The sequence below is a fragment of the Thalassophryne amazonica genome, chromosome 14 (assembly GCF_902500255.1).
Source record: "Thalassophryne amazonica chromosome 14, fThaAma1.1, whole genome shotgun sequence".
NCBI lineage: Eukaryota > Metazoa > Chordata > Actinopteri > Batrachoidiformes > Batrachoididae > Thalassophryne > Thalassophryne amazonica.
The window spans coordinates 1,075,830-1,094,519 of record NC_047116.1 but is presented as its reverse complement, the minus strand read 5'-3'; the positions used below and the strand labels follow the sequence as shown (position 1 = coordinate 1,094,519).

General features: G+C 40.3%; 1 protein-coding gene across 1 annotated transcript in view; it reads right to left on the bottom strand.

The window, feature by feature from the left end:
• itga4 (integrin alpha 4) overlaps positions 1 to 14,687 on the bottom strand; it is a 259,368-nt gene extending 244,681 nt beyond the window's left edge. The window contains exon 1 of the mRNA XM_034186123.1: positions 14,451 to 14,687. Within this exon, the coding sequence (XP_034042014.1) occupies positions 14,451 to 14,529 (79 nt within the window). The 5' untranslated portion in view covers positions 14,530 to 14,687. The remainder of the gene's footprint in view (positions 1 to 14,450) is intronic.
• Between the last annotated feature and the right edge of the window lie 4,003 nt (positions 14,688 to 18,690).

The following is an 18,690-nucleotide window of genomic DNA, read 5'->3' as shown; positions in this document are numbered from 1 at the left end:
GACATACACACACACACACACACAGATGTACATACACACAAACACATACATATACAGACATACATACAGACATACACACATACACGGACATACATAGATTGAAGGGGATTTGAAAGTCATTTTATTCTGTTGTTCTGTTATTTACATTTTGCACTATGTCCCAACTTCACTGGAATTGGGGTTGTGTATATATATACACACACACATAAAATTATTAATATGCATTATACCACGGTCAGTGAGAATTCCACATCTAACTGGCATGCATTATTTTCATGTATACGCACATGTAGTTCAGCAAGTTAAGTCACTGTTATAATCACTCTGCTCTGGTCGTCACCATAGCAACGTGCAAATCTGTTGGCGCAGATCAGCTGTGTTTTAACAATGACAGGTGAATGACAGAAACACAATAAAACATGGATTTCCAAGTGAATTTTAATATTTTTGGCCAAAATAAAATGTTTTAGGAATGGAAAGAGGAGGAAAGCAGACGAGAAGAACAGCAAAAGCAACGGCGTAAAGATTTAACATCAGACAAACTGGACATGATTTTAGAAGCTTTGCGTCATGGTGTTTCAGACTCCGCATCGGGCATTCAAACCATATAACGCATGGCTTCGAGTTGTTTAATCCTTACTTACTGTTGAGATTAATTATTATTTTCATAATGTCAACTGAGGAGGAAATCCAGTGCTGGAACACTTTTTTTTTTTTTTTTTTTTTTTTTTTGTCATTCAAGTTTTTATTCATTTTCCTTTTTCACACAAGCAACTGCTTATAACAACCCAAAAAGGCAAAGCAAATAAAAAGTAAAAAAAAAAAAAAAATTGAAATGTAATGTGTAAAATAATCAATGACACAATTATGGTATTTTGATGATAGCAGAGTCTTGTTCTTTAAGAAATGACATGAAATATAACCAGATTTTGCTGGTTTTCTCATGGACCTTATGTATTTTGGAGATGAACGCGTCATAGGCTGCAGTCTCTGACATCAGTATAATCCAGTCCTCAGGTTTAGGCCGATGGGGGCTCTTCCAAATCTGTAGAATTGATCTGGTGGCCACTATAAATGCAGCCATCAAAAATCCAAATAGTTCTTTCGCAGATGAAGGGGACAAGAAGGACTTATCTCCCAACAGGCACAATTGTGGTACTGCTGGGATAGTTATCCCAGTCCATTTTTCCAGGTTTTTAATGACCTCCGTCCAAAATGGAAAGACCAATGGACATTCCTAAAGACAGTGCAGGTATGTTCTTATATCTATGCCACATTTCCAACAAACGTTACTTTGAAGTAGTCCCATTTTGAACAGCTTTGACGGTGTAAAATAATATCGATGTATCACTTTGTAATGATAAACTTGCTCCTGGCATCTCTAGTTGCCCAGCCTATATTTGAAATTATATTACTCCACCTTTCTTCACTAATTTCAATTTGTAAATCCCTTTGCCAGATCAATCTTAAGCCATTACAAAGTGCACCTTGATAACCCAAAAGTTTCTTATAAAACATTGATGCAGTTTGCCAAGTACTTGGCCTATTCAACCAATCCTGTAATGTACTCTCTTTCTGTATCTGATTTAAACCAAACACTGAGCCCACGCTACTCCTAATGTGTAAATATTTCCAGAAGTCCCCTTTATCAACCAAATGTTGATTAAATGTTTCTCTTATCATGTTAAATGACATAAAGTTATCCTCTCTGTATAGATGTTCTATTTTGTACACCCCTTGTTCAAGCCATTTCCGCCACAGAAAGGGAGATTTTCCAATACGCACTAACGGGTTATTCCATACCGAAGAATAGATCTGTTTGTATGGAGAGATACGTAATATTTTATGTGTCTTTGCCCGTGCCCACTGTGAATGTTGTATGATTGGATTATGTTGTATTGAATTTGTAGATTTTTGGGAAAGCAATTGAATAATGTTAAATGGGGCCACAATTTCCTTTTCCAGTTTAATCCACCCTACCTCCGGTTGCTTGTTTTTCCAATGATTAGATCATTTATTCATTTCAAATGCAAGATTATATAATTCCAGGTCCGGAAGAGCCAGCCCTCCACATTCCCTCAAAGCTGTGAGTTTTACTATTCCAATTCTTGCTTTTTTACCATTCCAAAGAAAATCTCTAATTAATAAATTATATTGTTTAAAAAAAAATGTTACCTATTGGTATCATCATTGATATATAATTAAATTGAGGAGCAGCCAACATTTTAATAGTATTAATTTTACCCCACAGAGTAAGATTCAACAATTTCCACTTATCTAAATTCATTTTCAATTTTTGTAATAATGGCTCTAAATTTATTGAAATTATGTTTGTCAGTTCTGAACATAACCTAATTCCCAGATACTTCATTCTGACTGGAACACACCTAAACTGGAATGGAGAAAGAAGTGGTTGGAGACATCCCTTTGACACTGGCATAGCTTCTGACTTTTGCCAATTTATTTTATAGCCTGATAGCTCTGAAAATTTGTCAATTATGCATAGAACCTTTGGAACTGAAGAGGAAGGGTCTCTTATGAAGAGCAAAACATCATCAGCATACAGAAACATTTTATGCTCTTCTGAACCGTGGATTACTCCCCTGACGCTTTCATCGTTTCTAACAGCAGCCGCTAATGGTTCTAAAAATAATATGAATAACAGGGGGCTGAGAGGATCCCCTTGCTTTGTCCCTCTCCTTAATCTAAAGAATGGCGATACCAATCCATTTGTTAAAACTGCCGCCCTTGGATCGGAATAAATAACACTCACCCATCTAATTAATCCCTCGCCAAACCCAAATGCTCTAAGAGTATATTTAAGAAAGCTCCATTCTACTCTATCAAAGGCTTTATGAGCATCCAATGATAAAGCCACTGTTGGAGTGCTATTATTTCTACTCGCCCACATAAGATGTAAGAGCCTTCTGACATTGTCAGATGAAGTTCTTCCCTTCACAAAGCCAACTTGATCCGAGTGAATCAGGCTTGGCAATATTCTTTCCATTCTTAGGGCAATAACCATAGTCAATATTTTGCAATTGACATTAATCAAACTCACTGGCCTAAAACTACCTGGAACTGTAGGATCCTTTTTGTAAATAAGCAAAATCAAAGCCTTGTTAAATGTGTCAGGCATCTTTCCCGATGAAAAGGACTCTTGGTAAACCTCAGTTAGAACAGGAGCCAGTCTATCTATTAGCTTTTTATAATATTCAGATGGAAACCCATCTAATGCAGGTGATTTTCCTACTTTCATTAAAGATATGGCCTTTCTCACCTCCTCCACTGTTATAGGACTGTCCAAACCTTTCTGCTGGTCTTCTGTCAATCTTGCCAAATGAAATTTAGGAAAGAATTTGTCACACCTCTGTTTATCATATACTCAAACTTTCTTATAAAATGTCAAAAAGACCTTGTTTATGTCACTAGTACTGGTCTTAAGTACCCTGGTCTCATCTTTAATAGCAGGTATTGTATAACTAGCCTCTTTCTTTTTAAGCTGCCTGGCTAACAGCCTACCTGTTTTCTCTCCACTCATAAAAAATACTGTTTAGTCTAAATAGGGTATATTCAACTTTTTAATTATATATTTCATTTATCTGTAATTTTAGGTCACAAACATGTTTCAGTGTATTGTCTGAATAGTGTGCTGATAGTTTCCTCTCCAGTTCCTTACACTCTGTTTCCAATGTTATCTTTTTTGAATGTTCCCTTTTTTGTCTGCTGGCATAAGCAATAATCTGCCCTCTCATATAAGCTTTTGATGCCTCCCAAACTGTTCCAATCTTTTCTGTTGAGCCTATATTAATTTTGAAAAAACTATTCAACTCATCTTCCAGCAACTTAAGAAATTCAGGGCTTTGCAACAAAGACACATTTAATCTCCATCTACCCCTTCTACCAAGATCTGGCTCCAAAATCACTCCCAGGTGCACAGGGGCATGATCAGTTAAGGCTATTGATCCCATTATACAATCTGATACATTCCCAACCAGATTATTACTTATTAAAAAGTACTCAATTCTGGAATGTGATTTGTGTTTATGTGAATAAAATGTATACTCCCTCTCTCTCAGGTTGACTACTCGCCATATATCCACTAGTCCAAGATCTTCCATCATTAGCGTAATAGCCATTCTGTCTTTTGGTTTATTTCTGGTGAAGGTGGTCTTGTCTAATGCAACATCTAAAACTTGATTAAAATCTCCTGCAATTATTGTATGATCCCCTGACAAGCCCCCCATTATTTTGTTTACTTTATGGGAAAAATGTGCATCCTCTATATTCGGGGCGTAGATATTACATAAATTAACCTTAACCCCATTAACATTAGCTTCCACACATATCACTTTTCTTTCTGAATCATTTTGTTCTTTTATAATAGAAAAATTAAGTTTTTTGTGTACCAAAATAGCCACCCCCTGCTTCTTACTTGTATATGAACAGTGAAACACCTGCCCCACCCAGTCCCTCCTTCATTTAAGTACCTCTGAGTCTGACAAATGTGTTTCCTGTATAAAGGCCACCTGAGTCTGTTGTGATTTCAGGTATGTTAGGTATTTCTTAAGCTTTATCGGGTTCTGAAGTCCATTTACATTCCAAGTTGTCATTCTTACACACTTAGCCGTTATAAAAAATATATATTATAACAGACCTGGCTGCCACTGAAAAGATAAAATATAAAGAAAAAAGTGCCATTATTTCTCCATTTAAACACTCAAATACACATAAAAAAAACATATTCTTAAGAACAAACAATTGAAGTAACCCCATGAACTCACCCCGCCCCATACCCCCCCCCCCACTCTCTGTTCAGAGAGAAACCTCCCATAAACGTGGTCCATGTGACACACGAGTGGTCGCCCTCAGAGATCCCCCTCTACTTCTCCCTCCTGTATACATTATAATTTCTCAAATAACTGTTATTAACCAAAAGTAACCAAACGACCTTGAAAATGATCAATATACTATGGCCAAGAACCACCTTATATTCAGATTACAAAGTAATGTCCATATGTGCAATTGCCTCCACAGTGTACCCATATTTACCCCCCCCCCCCCCCCCCCACAAAGAAGGGAAAGGAGAAAAAAAAAACAAAAAAAAAACTGTGGATTGCCAAAAGCCGCATTACTGCAGTTCCTTTGCCATTTCCTCCTCCTCCTCGTTGTTACTTAAGAAGGACATAGCCTGGCGATGGTCCGTAAACTTCACCCATTTACCCTTCCAGGTGAAGCGTAACTCTGCTGGATAAGCCAGGGTAAAACGTACACCCAGCTCGTGCAACTTCCGTCTGACGTCCGTGAACTTTTTCCTCTTTTCCGCTGTTTCACTGGTCATATCAGGGAAAAATGACAGCTTGCAGCCTTTCCAGATGATACTCTCTTTCCTGTTATACTTCTCCCTCGCAGCGGCGAGCACCCGTTCTCGTTCCAAGTAGCTCAGAAACCTGATTATTATCGGTCTTGGTGGTTTATTGTCCTCTGGTATCGGCACAGGTGCACGGTGCACCCGCTGTAACTGTATCGGGTCGAGCTCAACACCAAGTGCTTCAGCAATTATACTTTGCACACACTCTTCCACCTTTCCGTTCTCCATCCTCTCTTTCAACCCAATCAGGCGTAAATTCTGGCGTCTATCTCAATTAGCTGCATTCGCTACTGCCTGATGGAGTTCCTCGCATCTTTTTGTGCTTTTATTTACCGACTGGCGAAGCTTCTTGTTATCGTCTTCCAGCTCGAAGATGCGTTGCTCGGCCTCTTCCAGTCCCAGCAGGACTCCGTCCATATCACCACGTAGCTCCACATTAGCCTGCTTCACTTCACTCACATCACTTTGTAGAGTTGTCAGAAGCTGACGAACTCTAGCCATTTCTTCCATAGCTTTCTGTAGAGACTGCTGTATTTCCATTAACACACCGGAGTCCGCAGTTTGGCTAGCGGGCCTCGGATTAGCCGCCGTGCTGCTAGCTACCACACTTTGTTTAGCTGCTGCCATCCTGGTCGTCACTGTTCACTCCAAAACAAATACCACTCCACCCGATAACATTTACAGTCGGCCAGTAACAACCATTCATTACTGAGAAGCGGATTTTGATAGCGAAATAAAGTAAACTGGAGGGCCTCGATCGGGAGAGCTCTCTCAAGCGTCCATCTTGCTCGGTGAACCCACATGACCCCCCAGTGCTGGAACACTTTGAGGATCTCCTGCATGAAACCGGAGCGCCCTCTATAGTCGGGGCAGAGCTGGAAGCTGATGGGGGCTCATCATCAATGTCCCTGGTGGAAGTTACTGAGGTAGTCAAACAACTCTGTAGTGGCAAAGCACGGGGTTGATGAGATCCGCCCAGAAATGCTGACATTGCATTGATGTCTGAGAAAGTGCCTAAGGAGTGGCAAACTGGGGTGGTGGTCCCCATATTTAAAAAAAAACGGGGACCAGAGCATGTGTGCCAATGACAGGTGCTGGAAAGGAGGATTCGGCTGATACTTGAACCTCTGATTGAAGAGGAGCAATGTGGGTTCCATCCTGGTCGCAGAACAACCGACCAGTTCTCAATCTAATGGTCAATCTCTGTTCCTGCTCTCACCTATGGTCATGAGGGTTGGGTTATGACCAAAATAACTAGATCGTGGGTACTAGTGGCCAAAATGGGCTTCCTCAGGAGGGTGGCTGGTGTATCGCTGAGCGATAGGGTGAGAACCTTGGTCATCCATGTGGAGCTCGGAGTAGAGTTGCTGCCCCTTTGCGTTGAAAGGAGCCAGCTGAGGTGGTTTGGGCGTCTGGTAAGGATGCCTCCTGGGTGCCTCCCAAGGGAGGTGTTCCAGGCACGTCCATCTGGGATGAGACCCCAGGGAAGACCCAGGACTAGGTGGAGAGATTATATCTCCACACTGGCCTGGGAATGCCTCGGGATCCCCCAGTACTTCAGTGTACTTGAACATTAGGGCTGTTTATGTTATATAGTGAAAAAAAAAAAGTTGTGAGAGACTTTGGGCCACATGTTGTTTTTGTTCCACTTGGGGTTTTATAGGTGCAGACCAAATCTGAACTCAGTCAGATAAGATAACACATGTTCCTCTCCGTCCGCTGGCAAGACAACCTCACCCAAACGGGAGAAGACTCTCACGCCATTATTTTTCTTTTACAGGAACATGTGATGGCTTCTAATTGCAAACAGTGCTGGTTGATTGGTCACACAGAGGAGAACATGACTGGAAGTCGTTTCCCCTTTTTGCTTGTATGGGGAAAATTGTTGCTTTGTGGGGACCCCTAAACAATGTCCGATTACAATCAAATCTTATATTTTATTCGTGGAACAAGAACAACATGTGGCCCAAAAGATTTGGTCACATTTGACATTTTGAACAGGTCTAATGAACAGTACTTTTTACTGCAAAGATACTTCCAAAGTGAGTGAGCTGCCAAAGAGAGACTGATTGATGAAACCATCACTCTCAAAGAGTGAAAAGTAGTTGAGACAATGATCGACTGACTTGATCTCTGATACTTCATTCATCAATTAATCGGTTTCTTTGATTGTGAAACTTTTAAGCTGTTTTTGAAACAAATCTTTGATGCTTTGGACAAAAGACCTTCAAAAACCTGAACTTTGTAATCAAGAATCAATAACACTGGTCAACATTTTTTTTCTTGTATATACTGTCAGGGCGAGGCACAAACAGGGTGGACACAAATGCAAACTCACAGCAGGTGCAGTTTGAATTAGGGTTAATCGTTGAAACAGGCAGGGGTTTGGTTCACAGAAGGTCCAGCAGCGGAGCAAAGGTACAGACGGACGCGAGGCTGAGGCTTGGTCGAAAAAACAGGCTGAGGTCACAATACACGGTGTGGCGGCCATCAAAGGTCGAGACAAAATCATGGTCATGGACAAAACAAGGTCAAATACTGGCAGGCTGAATTCAGGGCAAAACAAGGCAAAGTCATGAGTGCTGGAAAGCGAAATCATTCAACAATCGAGTGAGGGCATGACCAGGGAAGACAAAGGTTAAGTATGGCAAGATAATGGGGAAGGGAGTGCACAAAGTGGAGTGATATCAGATACAAAGATACGTGAGCAGGTGCAAGAGCGGGAGTGAATGAAAATGCAAAACAGACAGACTCAAAGTGTGGGAGACAAAGAAACGAGGCGGGTGCAGGAAGTGGAGTGAACACAAACAAATGAGGACGACGTGAGAACAGAGCAAAAACAGAATCTGATACTAGGGGACCAGGACAGAGCAAGAATCATGGAAACTAAAAGAAAACCAAGATATATTAAGTACAAAAGAAAAAACTATGAGAACTGATCAGAAAGTCAATACTGAAGCAAAACTAAACAGGAACTGACTAATTAACAGAAAGCAAAAACCCAATATAAAAGTACAAGAGAAAACAACAGAAATGAGAACAGCAGATAAACAAAACTGGTGACTACAGAATAGTGCAATAAATAAAAAGAACTAACTGATGAGCAATAAGTGACAAATGGAACATAATCAAACAAAATACTTGAAGATAAATAATAACAAATACCTGTGACTAAAGTATAATACAAAAATGTGATAAACAGAACTAAGCTAAGAATACAAGATGCTCAAAAGAAAACTGAACCAGTGACCAAAGCATAATACAAGCAATGAAGTAAACAGAATCAACTAAGACTGGAGTGACTAAGTGACCAAGAGTGAACAAATACAAGGTTAACAGAAACAAAACCAAAGATAACATGAACATGAAAACCTGACAAGAACAAGAAACAAGCCCAGCTGAAGCGTGACTATGATACATGGCATGATGAAGAAATCCAAAAGGATCAGAGCACAAACATGGAAAAAGAGTTCAAAATACAACCCCTGGCAATAATTATGGAATCACTGGCCTCGGAGGATGTTCATTCAGTTGTTTACTTTTGTAGAAAAAAAGCAGATCACAGACATGACACAAAACTAAAGTCATTTCAAATGGCAACTTTCTGGCTTTAAGAAACACTATAAGAAATCAGGAAAAACAATTGTGGCAGTCAGTAACGGTTACTTTTTTAGACCAAGCAGAGGAAAAAAATATGGACTCACTCAATTCTGAGGAATAAATTATGGAATCACCCTGTAAATTTTCATCCCCAAAACTTAACACCTGCATCAAATCACATCTGCTTGTTAGTCTGCATCTAAAAAGGAGTGATCACACCTTGGAGAGCTGTTGCACCAAGTGGACTGACATGAATCATGGCTCCAACACGAGAGATGTCAATTGAAACAAAGGAGAGGATTATCAAACTCTTAAAAGAGAGTAAATCATCACGCAGTGTTGCAAAAGATGTTGGTTGTTCACAGTCAGCTGTGTCTAAACTCTGGACCAAAGACAAACAACATGGGAAGGTTGTTAAAGGCAAACATACTGGTAGACCAAGGAAGACATCAAAGCGTCAAGACAGAAAACTTAAAGCAATATGTCTCAAAAATCGAAAAATGTACAACAAAACAAATGAGGAACGAATGGGAGGAAACTGGAGTTAACGTCTGTGACCGAACTGTAAGAAACCACCTAAAGGAAATGGGATTTACATACAGAAAAGCTAAACGAAAGCCATCATTAACACCTAAACAGAAAAAAAACAAGGTTACAATGGGCTAAGGAAAAGCAATCGTGGACTGTGGATGACTGGATGAAAGTCATATTCAATGATGAATCTCGAATCTGCATTGGGCAAGGTGATGATGCTGGAACTTTTGTTTGGTGCCGTTCCAATGAGATTTATAAAGATGACTGCCTGAAGAGAACATGTAAATTTCCACAGTCATTGATTATATGGGGCTGCATGTCAGGTAAAGGCACTGGGGAGATGGCTGTCATTACATCATCAATAAATGCACAAGTTTATGTTGATATTTTGGACACTTTTCTTATCCCATCAATTGAAAGGATGTTTGGGGATGATGAAATCATTTTTCAAGATGATAATGCATCTTGCCATAGAGCAAAAACTGTGAAAACATTCCTTGCAAAAAGACACATAGGGTCAATGTCATGGCCTGCAAATAGTCCGGATCTTAATCCAATTGAAAATCTTTGGTGGAAGTTGAAGAAAATGGTCCATGACAAGGCTCCAACCTGCAAAGCTGATCTGGCAACAGCAATCAGAGAAAGTTGGAGCCAGATTGATGAAGAGTACTGTTTGTCACTCATTAAGTCCATGCCTCAGAGACTGCAAGCTGTTAGAAAAGCCAGAGGTGGTGCAACAAAATACTAGTGATGTGTTGGAGCGTTCTTTTGTTTTTCATGATTCCATCATTTTTTTTCCTCAGAATTGAGTGATTCCATATTTTTTTCCTCTGCTTGGTCTAAAAAAGTAACCGTTACTGACTGCCACAATTTTTTTTTCCTGATTTCTTATAGTGTTTCTTAAAGCCAGAAAGTTGCCATTTGAAATGACTTTAGTTTTGTGTCATGTCTGTGATCTGCTTTTTTTCTACAAAATTAAACAACTGAATGAACATCCTCCGAGGCCGGTGATTCCATCATTTTTGCCAGGGGTTGTAATAACAGCCCAACAGGGCTGGATCAGGACATACGAGGTCTGTTAGAAAAGTATCCGACCTTATTTTTTTTTTTTTGCAAAAACCTGATGGATTTAAATCACGTGTGCTTGCATGAGCAAACCTTGAACCTTCGTGCGCATGCGTGAATTTTTTCATGCCTATCGATTGCGTCATTTTCTGGTAAGCAGCCTTTGTGTGAGGACGTGTGTTGTGCTCTCTGTGGTTTTTCTTTGCAAGGAAATGGCAGAACGAATGGAGCAGTGCAACTGCATCAAATTTTACCAGAAACTGGGCGACAGCCAGGTGGAAACCATTCGGATTATTCAGACGGCTTTCGGTGACGATCCTCTGGGCATCACACAGATTAAGGAGCGATACAACCGGTTTAAAGACGGCCGCACAACGGTGGAGAGCGAGCCGTGCTCCGGTCGGCCATCAACATGCTGAAATGACCAGACCATTTCCAAAGTGAACGCTGTGGTGATGTGGGACCGTCGTGTGACTGTCCGAGAAATTGCAGAAGAGGTGGACATCAGGACTTTTTCGGCACATTCCACTGTGACAGAAGATTTGGCCATGAAAAGAGTGGCGGTGAAATTCATGCCGAAGCTGCTGACGGCAGAGCAAAAGCACCTTCATGTTGAAGTCTCACAGGACATGCTGTGACATGCCCAGCTCTTCCACAATTTCTCAGATAGTCACACAACTGAAAAGCCACCAAAAGCCGTCTGAATAATCCAAATGGTTTCCACCTGACTGTCGCCCAGTTTCTGGCAAAATTTGATGCGGCGCTGCTCCAGTTGTTCCGTCTTTTTCCTTGCAATGAAAAACCACAGAGAGCACAACACACACCCCACATAAACGCTGCTTACCAGCAACTGACGCAATCGACAGGCATGAAAAAATTGACGCATGCGCACGAAGGTTCAAGGTTGGCTGATGCAAGTGCATGTGATTCAAATCCACCAGGTTTTTGAAAAATAGAAAAAGGTCCGATACTTTTCTAACAGACCTCATATTCTTTGTGAACTGATTCTGAATCTGAGCTCAGATTTCCTCTGTCACATCAGGATTGTTGCAGTCTGCATGTTCTGTATTGATGGATGACACAAAAGTTGCTCATTCACAGTGATGCCAGTAACGCATTACTTAGTAAGGCGTTACTCTAATCTGACCACTTTTTTTTGTAACAACTAATCTAAAGCGTTAATCTTTCCAAATCAGTAATCAGATTAAAGTTACTTCTCCAAGTCACTGTGCGTTACTATTATTTTTACGAGGTCTGTTAGAAAAGTATCCGACCTTATTATTTTTTTCAAAAACCATATGGATTTGAATCACGTGTGATTACATCAGACATGCTTGAACCCTCGTGGGCATGCGAGAGTTTTTTCACGCCTGTCGGTTACGTCATTCTCCTGTGGGCAGTCTTTGAGTGAGGAGTCGCCCACCCTCTCGTCGTTTTTTCATTGTTTAGGAATGGCTCAGAGACTGTTGCTTTGTTTGATCAAAATTTTTTCAAAGCTGTAAGGCACAACTGAGTGGACACCATTCGATAAATTCAGCTGGTTTTCGGTAAAAATTTTAACGGCTGATGAGAGATTTTGGTCTGGTAGTGTCGCTTTAAGGACGGCCCACGGCGCCTGACGGCGATCTGCGCTTCGAGGCGGCAGCGTCTCACCGTTTCAAGTTGAAAACTTCCACATTTCAGGCTCTGTTGACCCAGGAAGTCGTCAGAGAACAGAGAACTTTCAGAAGAAGTCAGCATGAGGAGTTTATTCGGACATTCCATTGTTAACGGACATTTTGTAATGAAAGAACGTGCGGGCAGAGTCGCATGTCGGGCCGGACCCGACCGCAGGGGGTCGTGACAGGAAAAACACATCCGTTGGAAACCTTAACGGACAAGTTGGAACATGCCCAAGCTGTTAAACAATTTCTCAGTTACTCACTTGTTGAAAGCCATCAAAAGCCGCCTGAATTTTACAAATGGTTTTCAACACGGAGGTGTTTTTCCTGTCGCGGTGCACACAGATTCGCCGAGTCGTCACAGAAACGACTCGGCGAATTTGCGCACACGTCTTTCATTACAAAATGTCCTTAAACAGTGGAATGTCTGCATAAAGTCCTCATGCCGACCTCTTCTGAATCTTCTCTGTTCTCTGACGACGTCCTGGGTGAATTAAGCCTTAAATTAGGATGTTTTCAGCTCGAAACAGGCCGACGATGGCGCCTGGGAGCGCTGCGCGACGTCCCGCTCCGTGGGAAGTCCTTACAGCGACAGAAACACCCATAATCTCTCATCAGCTGTTAAACTTTTCACCGAAAACCAGCTTCATTTCTCGAATAGTGTCCACTCGGATATTCCTCACAGGTCCAGAAAAAATTTTGATAAAGCAACGCGCGCCGTCTGGAGCAGCGTGTGAAACAAAGGAATTCAGCCGAGAGGGCGGGACCACATCTCACTCAAGGCCTGCCCACAGGGAAATGACGTCACCGACACGAAAAAACTCACACATGCACACGAGGGTTCAAGCATGATTGGTGGAATAGCACGTCATTCAAATCCATATAGTTAAAAAAAAAAATAAGTGTCGGTTTCTTATCTAATAGACCTTGTACATTGTGGATCGATAGCAGCATTAAACTTGGTCCGTGGGCAAGGGGTCGGGGAACTGCCCACTTTAAGCGAGCTGTGACCGTTTCATCCGTGGTTTTCTGCAGCAGCTACGACTCGTCCTCACCTCTTAAAGCGTGGTGACAACAAAGACATTTTTATGCTTTTTTTTCTCCTTTATTTAGAATTCTGAGCTGAGCTGCTCTGTATCTGCTCATTAAAAACAGCTGATCCACCATGACGCGTCAACAACTAATACTATTTTCCATTCAAATGCACCTAAACTCTCTTTCTGAGGACCACATGATGTGAAAACGCAATAAAACTTTCTTACCTGTAAATCTGGTCATGTTTTCTGCATAAATAAATGTTATCTATTCTTTGTGCTCAAACGCGAAAGCAGGGGCGAATCCAGATGGAATGGGGGCGTGGGGCAGGGATGTGCGCCCCCACAACACCCCTAGATTAAAGGTCCAGTTTTGAAGCCGTTTTTTTAGTACAACTACTAATACTAATGATAATAATAATAATTTTGACAAGTAAAATGTTTAGAGAGAATTTAAATGTTAGAAAAATGTTAGAAAGAATTTAATAGTTACATTTATAAACTATGTAGGTTACAAACTGCAGGTTTTACTGTTACAGTGCTGTCAACAGTTAAATATGAGGTCAAGAAAGAGGTCTTTATTTTACTTTTTATAAAACGTAAATAAAAAGTATATTTTTTATAAAAGTATTTATTTTAAGCCAAGAAAGGGTGACTATAAAGTGAGTTTTGGCAAAACAAGTATCATTGTCATGTTGAGGTGGCAGAGGGTTGTTGTTGACAGCTGGGGAAAGTAACTAAAAAAGTAACTAGCAATCTAACTTAGTTACTTTTACAATTGAGTAATCAGTAAAGTAACTAAGTTACTTTTTCAAGGAGTAATCAGTAATTGGATTACTTTATCAAAGTAACTGTGGCAACACTGGTCATTCACTCACACGTTTTACACCACTAATCATCCACAAAAGCAGCTTCAGTTTTTAAACCAGATTTGCAAAATGTGAACAGGAGCCGTAATATAATTTATGGCGCTGAAGAGGTGTGTGAGACGGCAGCTTTTGCTTCAGTGCTTGATACAAGAAATATGTTTCATATCTCAAAAATGTGATGTGATTTGTCAAAAACCAGGATTGGATTCAGTGTCCCCAAGTGACCCAAACTCTGCTGAAAAACTCCATGCAAGAAAAAGCGTGTTGATCAGTGGAATCAATAATGGCATGAACTCTGAAAAGTATTGCACGGTACCGTTTATGATCCGGTTCGATCCAAAGCCATGAAGGTGGACTGAAGCTGTTGTTTCAATGCACGCGCCTCCAGATTCCATGACGGACTGAACCCTGGATCAGGAAAAACTGCTCAGAACAGAACTTGATCAATAAACCAAAGAAGAACTAAAGATGGAGTTTTTAGTGTGAATGAAGTGAGCGCAGACCCTCCCTGTGCGCACAAAACGGCATTTCCTCAAACGCACATACACACAACACGTGCATGTGTTTCCTGTCAGTGACCGTTTTTCTTCTAAAAGTTCACACACACATACACACACACATACACACACACACACACACACATATATATATAAACACTGACGTAGACATACACACACACAGACATATACACACAGAGACAAACACACACAGACATACACACACACTCAGAGACATACACACACACAGACATACACCCAGACATACAGACACACATACACACAGAGACGTACACACACAGACATACATACACACAGAGACATACACACACAGAGACATAAACACATATATAAACACTGACGTACACACACAGAGACATACACACACAGAGACATAAACACATATATAAACACTGACGTACACACACAGAGACATACACACACAGAGACATACACAGAGACATAAACACATATATAAACACTGACGTACACACACAGAGACATACACACACAGAGACATAAACACATATATAAACACTGACGTACACACACAGAGACATACACACACAGAGACATAAACACATATATAAACACTGACGTACACACACAGAGACATACACACACAGAGACATAAACACATATATAAACACTGACGTACACACACAGAGACATACACACACAGAGACATAAACACATATATAAACACTGACGTACACACACAGAGACATACACACACAGAGACATACACAGAGACATAAACACATATATAAACACTGACGTACACACACAGAGACATACACACACAGAGACATAAACACATATATAAACACTGACGTACACACACAGAGACATACACACACAGAGACATAAACACATATATAAACACTGACGTACACACACAGAGACATACACACACAGAGACATAAACACATATATAAACACTGACGTACACACACAGAGACATACACACACAGAGACATACACAGAGACATACACACATATATAAACACAGACGTACACACACAGAGACATACACACACAGAGACATAAACACATATATAAACACTGACGTACACACACAGAGACATACACACACAGAGACATAAACACATATATAAACACTGACGTACACACACAGAGACATACACACACAGAGACATAAACACATATATAAACACTGACGTACACACACAGAGACATACACACACAGAGACATACACAGAGACATAACACATATATAAACACTGACGTACACACACAGAGACATACACACACAGAGACATAAACACATATATAAACACTGACGTACACACACAGAGACATACACACACAGAGACATACACACACAGAGACATAAACACATATATAAACACTGACGTACACACACAGAGACATACACACACAGAGACATAAACACATATATAAACACTGACGTACACACACAGAGACATACACACACAGAGACATAAACACATATATAAACACTGACGTACACACACAGAGACATACACACACAGAGACATAAACACATATATAAACACTGACGTACACACACAGAGACATACACACACAGAGACATAAACACATATATAAACACTGACGTACACACACAGAGACATACACACACAGAGACATAAACACATATATAAACACTGACGTACACACACAGAGACATACACACACAGAGACATAAACACATATATAAACACTGACGTACACACACAGAGACATACACACACAGAGACATACACAGAGACATAAACACATATATAAACACTGACGTACACACACAGAGACATACACACACAGAGACATAAACACATATATAAACACTGACGTACACACACAGAGACATACACACACAGAGACATAAACACATATATAAACACTGACGTACACACACAGAGACATACACACACAGAGACATACACAGAGACATAAACACATATATAAACACTGACGTACACACACAGAGACATACACACACAGAGACATAAACACATATATAAACACTGACGTACACACACAGAGACATACACACACAGAGACATAAACACATATATAAACACTGACGTACACACACAGAGACATACACACACAGAGACATAAACACATATATAAACACTGACGTACACACACAGAGACATACACACACAGAGACATAAACACATATATAAACACTGACGTACACACACAGACATACACACACACTCAGAGACATACACACACACAGACATACACCCAGACATACAGACACACATACACACAGAGACGTACACACACAGACATACATACACACAGAGACATACACACACAGAGACATAAACACATATATAAACACTGACGTACACACACAGAGACATACACACACAGAGACATAAACACATATATAAACACTGACGTACACACACAGAGACATACACACACAGAGACATAAACACATATATAAACACTGACGTACACACACAGAGACATACACACACAGAGACATACACACATATATAAACACTGACGTACACACACAGAGACATACACACACAGAGACATACACAGAGACATAAACACATATATAAACACTGACGTACACACACAGAGACATACACACACAGAGACATAAACACATATATAAACACTGACGTACACACACAGAGACATACACACACAGAGACATAAACACATATATAAACACTGACGTACACACACAGAGACATACACACACAGAGACATAAACACATATATAAACACTGACGTACACACACAGAGACATACACACACAGAGACATACACAGAGACATAAACACATATATAAACACTGACGTACACACACAGAGACATACACACACAGAGACATAAACACATATATAAACACTGACGTACACACACAGAGACATACACACACAGAGACATAAACACATATATAAACACTGACGTACACACACAGAGACATACACACACAGAGACATAAACACATATATAAACACTGACGTACACACACAGAGACATACACACACAGAGACATACACAGAGACATAAACACATATATAAACACTGACGTACACACACAGAGACATACACACACAGAGACATAAACACATATATAAACACTGACGTACACACACAGAGACATACACACACAGAGACATACACACACAGAGACATAAACACATATATAAACACTGACGTACACACACAGAGACATACACACACAGAGACATAAACACATATATAAACACTGACGTACACACACAGAGACATACACACACAGAGACATAAACACATATATAAACACTGACGTACACACACAGAGACATACACACACAGAGACATAAACACATATATAAACACTGACGTACACACACAGAGACATACACACACAGAGACATAAACACATATATAAACACTGACGTACACACACAGAGACATACACACACAGAGACATAAACACATATATAAACACTGACGTACACACACAGAGACATACACACACAGAGACATACACAGAGACATAAACACATATATAAACACTGACGTACACACACAGAGACATACACACACAGAGACATAAACACATATATAAACACTGACGTACACACACAGAGACATACACACACAGAGACATAAACACATATATAAACACTGACGTACACACACAGAGACATACACACACAGAGACATACACAGAGACATAAACACATATATAAACACTGACGTACACACACAGAGACATACACACACAGAGACATAAACACATATATAAACACTGACGTACACACACAGAGACATAAACACATATATAAACACTGACGTACACACACAGAGACATACACACACAGAGACATAAACACATATATAAACACTGACGTACACACACAGAGACATACACACACAGAGACATACACAGAGACATAAACACATATATAAACACTGACGTACACACACAGACATACACACACACTCAGAGACATACACACACACAGACATACACCCAGACATACAGACACACATACACACAGAGACGTACACACACAGACATACATACACACAGAGACATACACACAC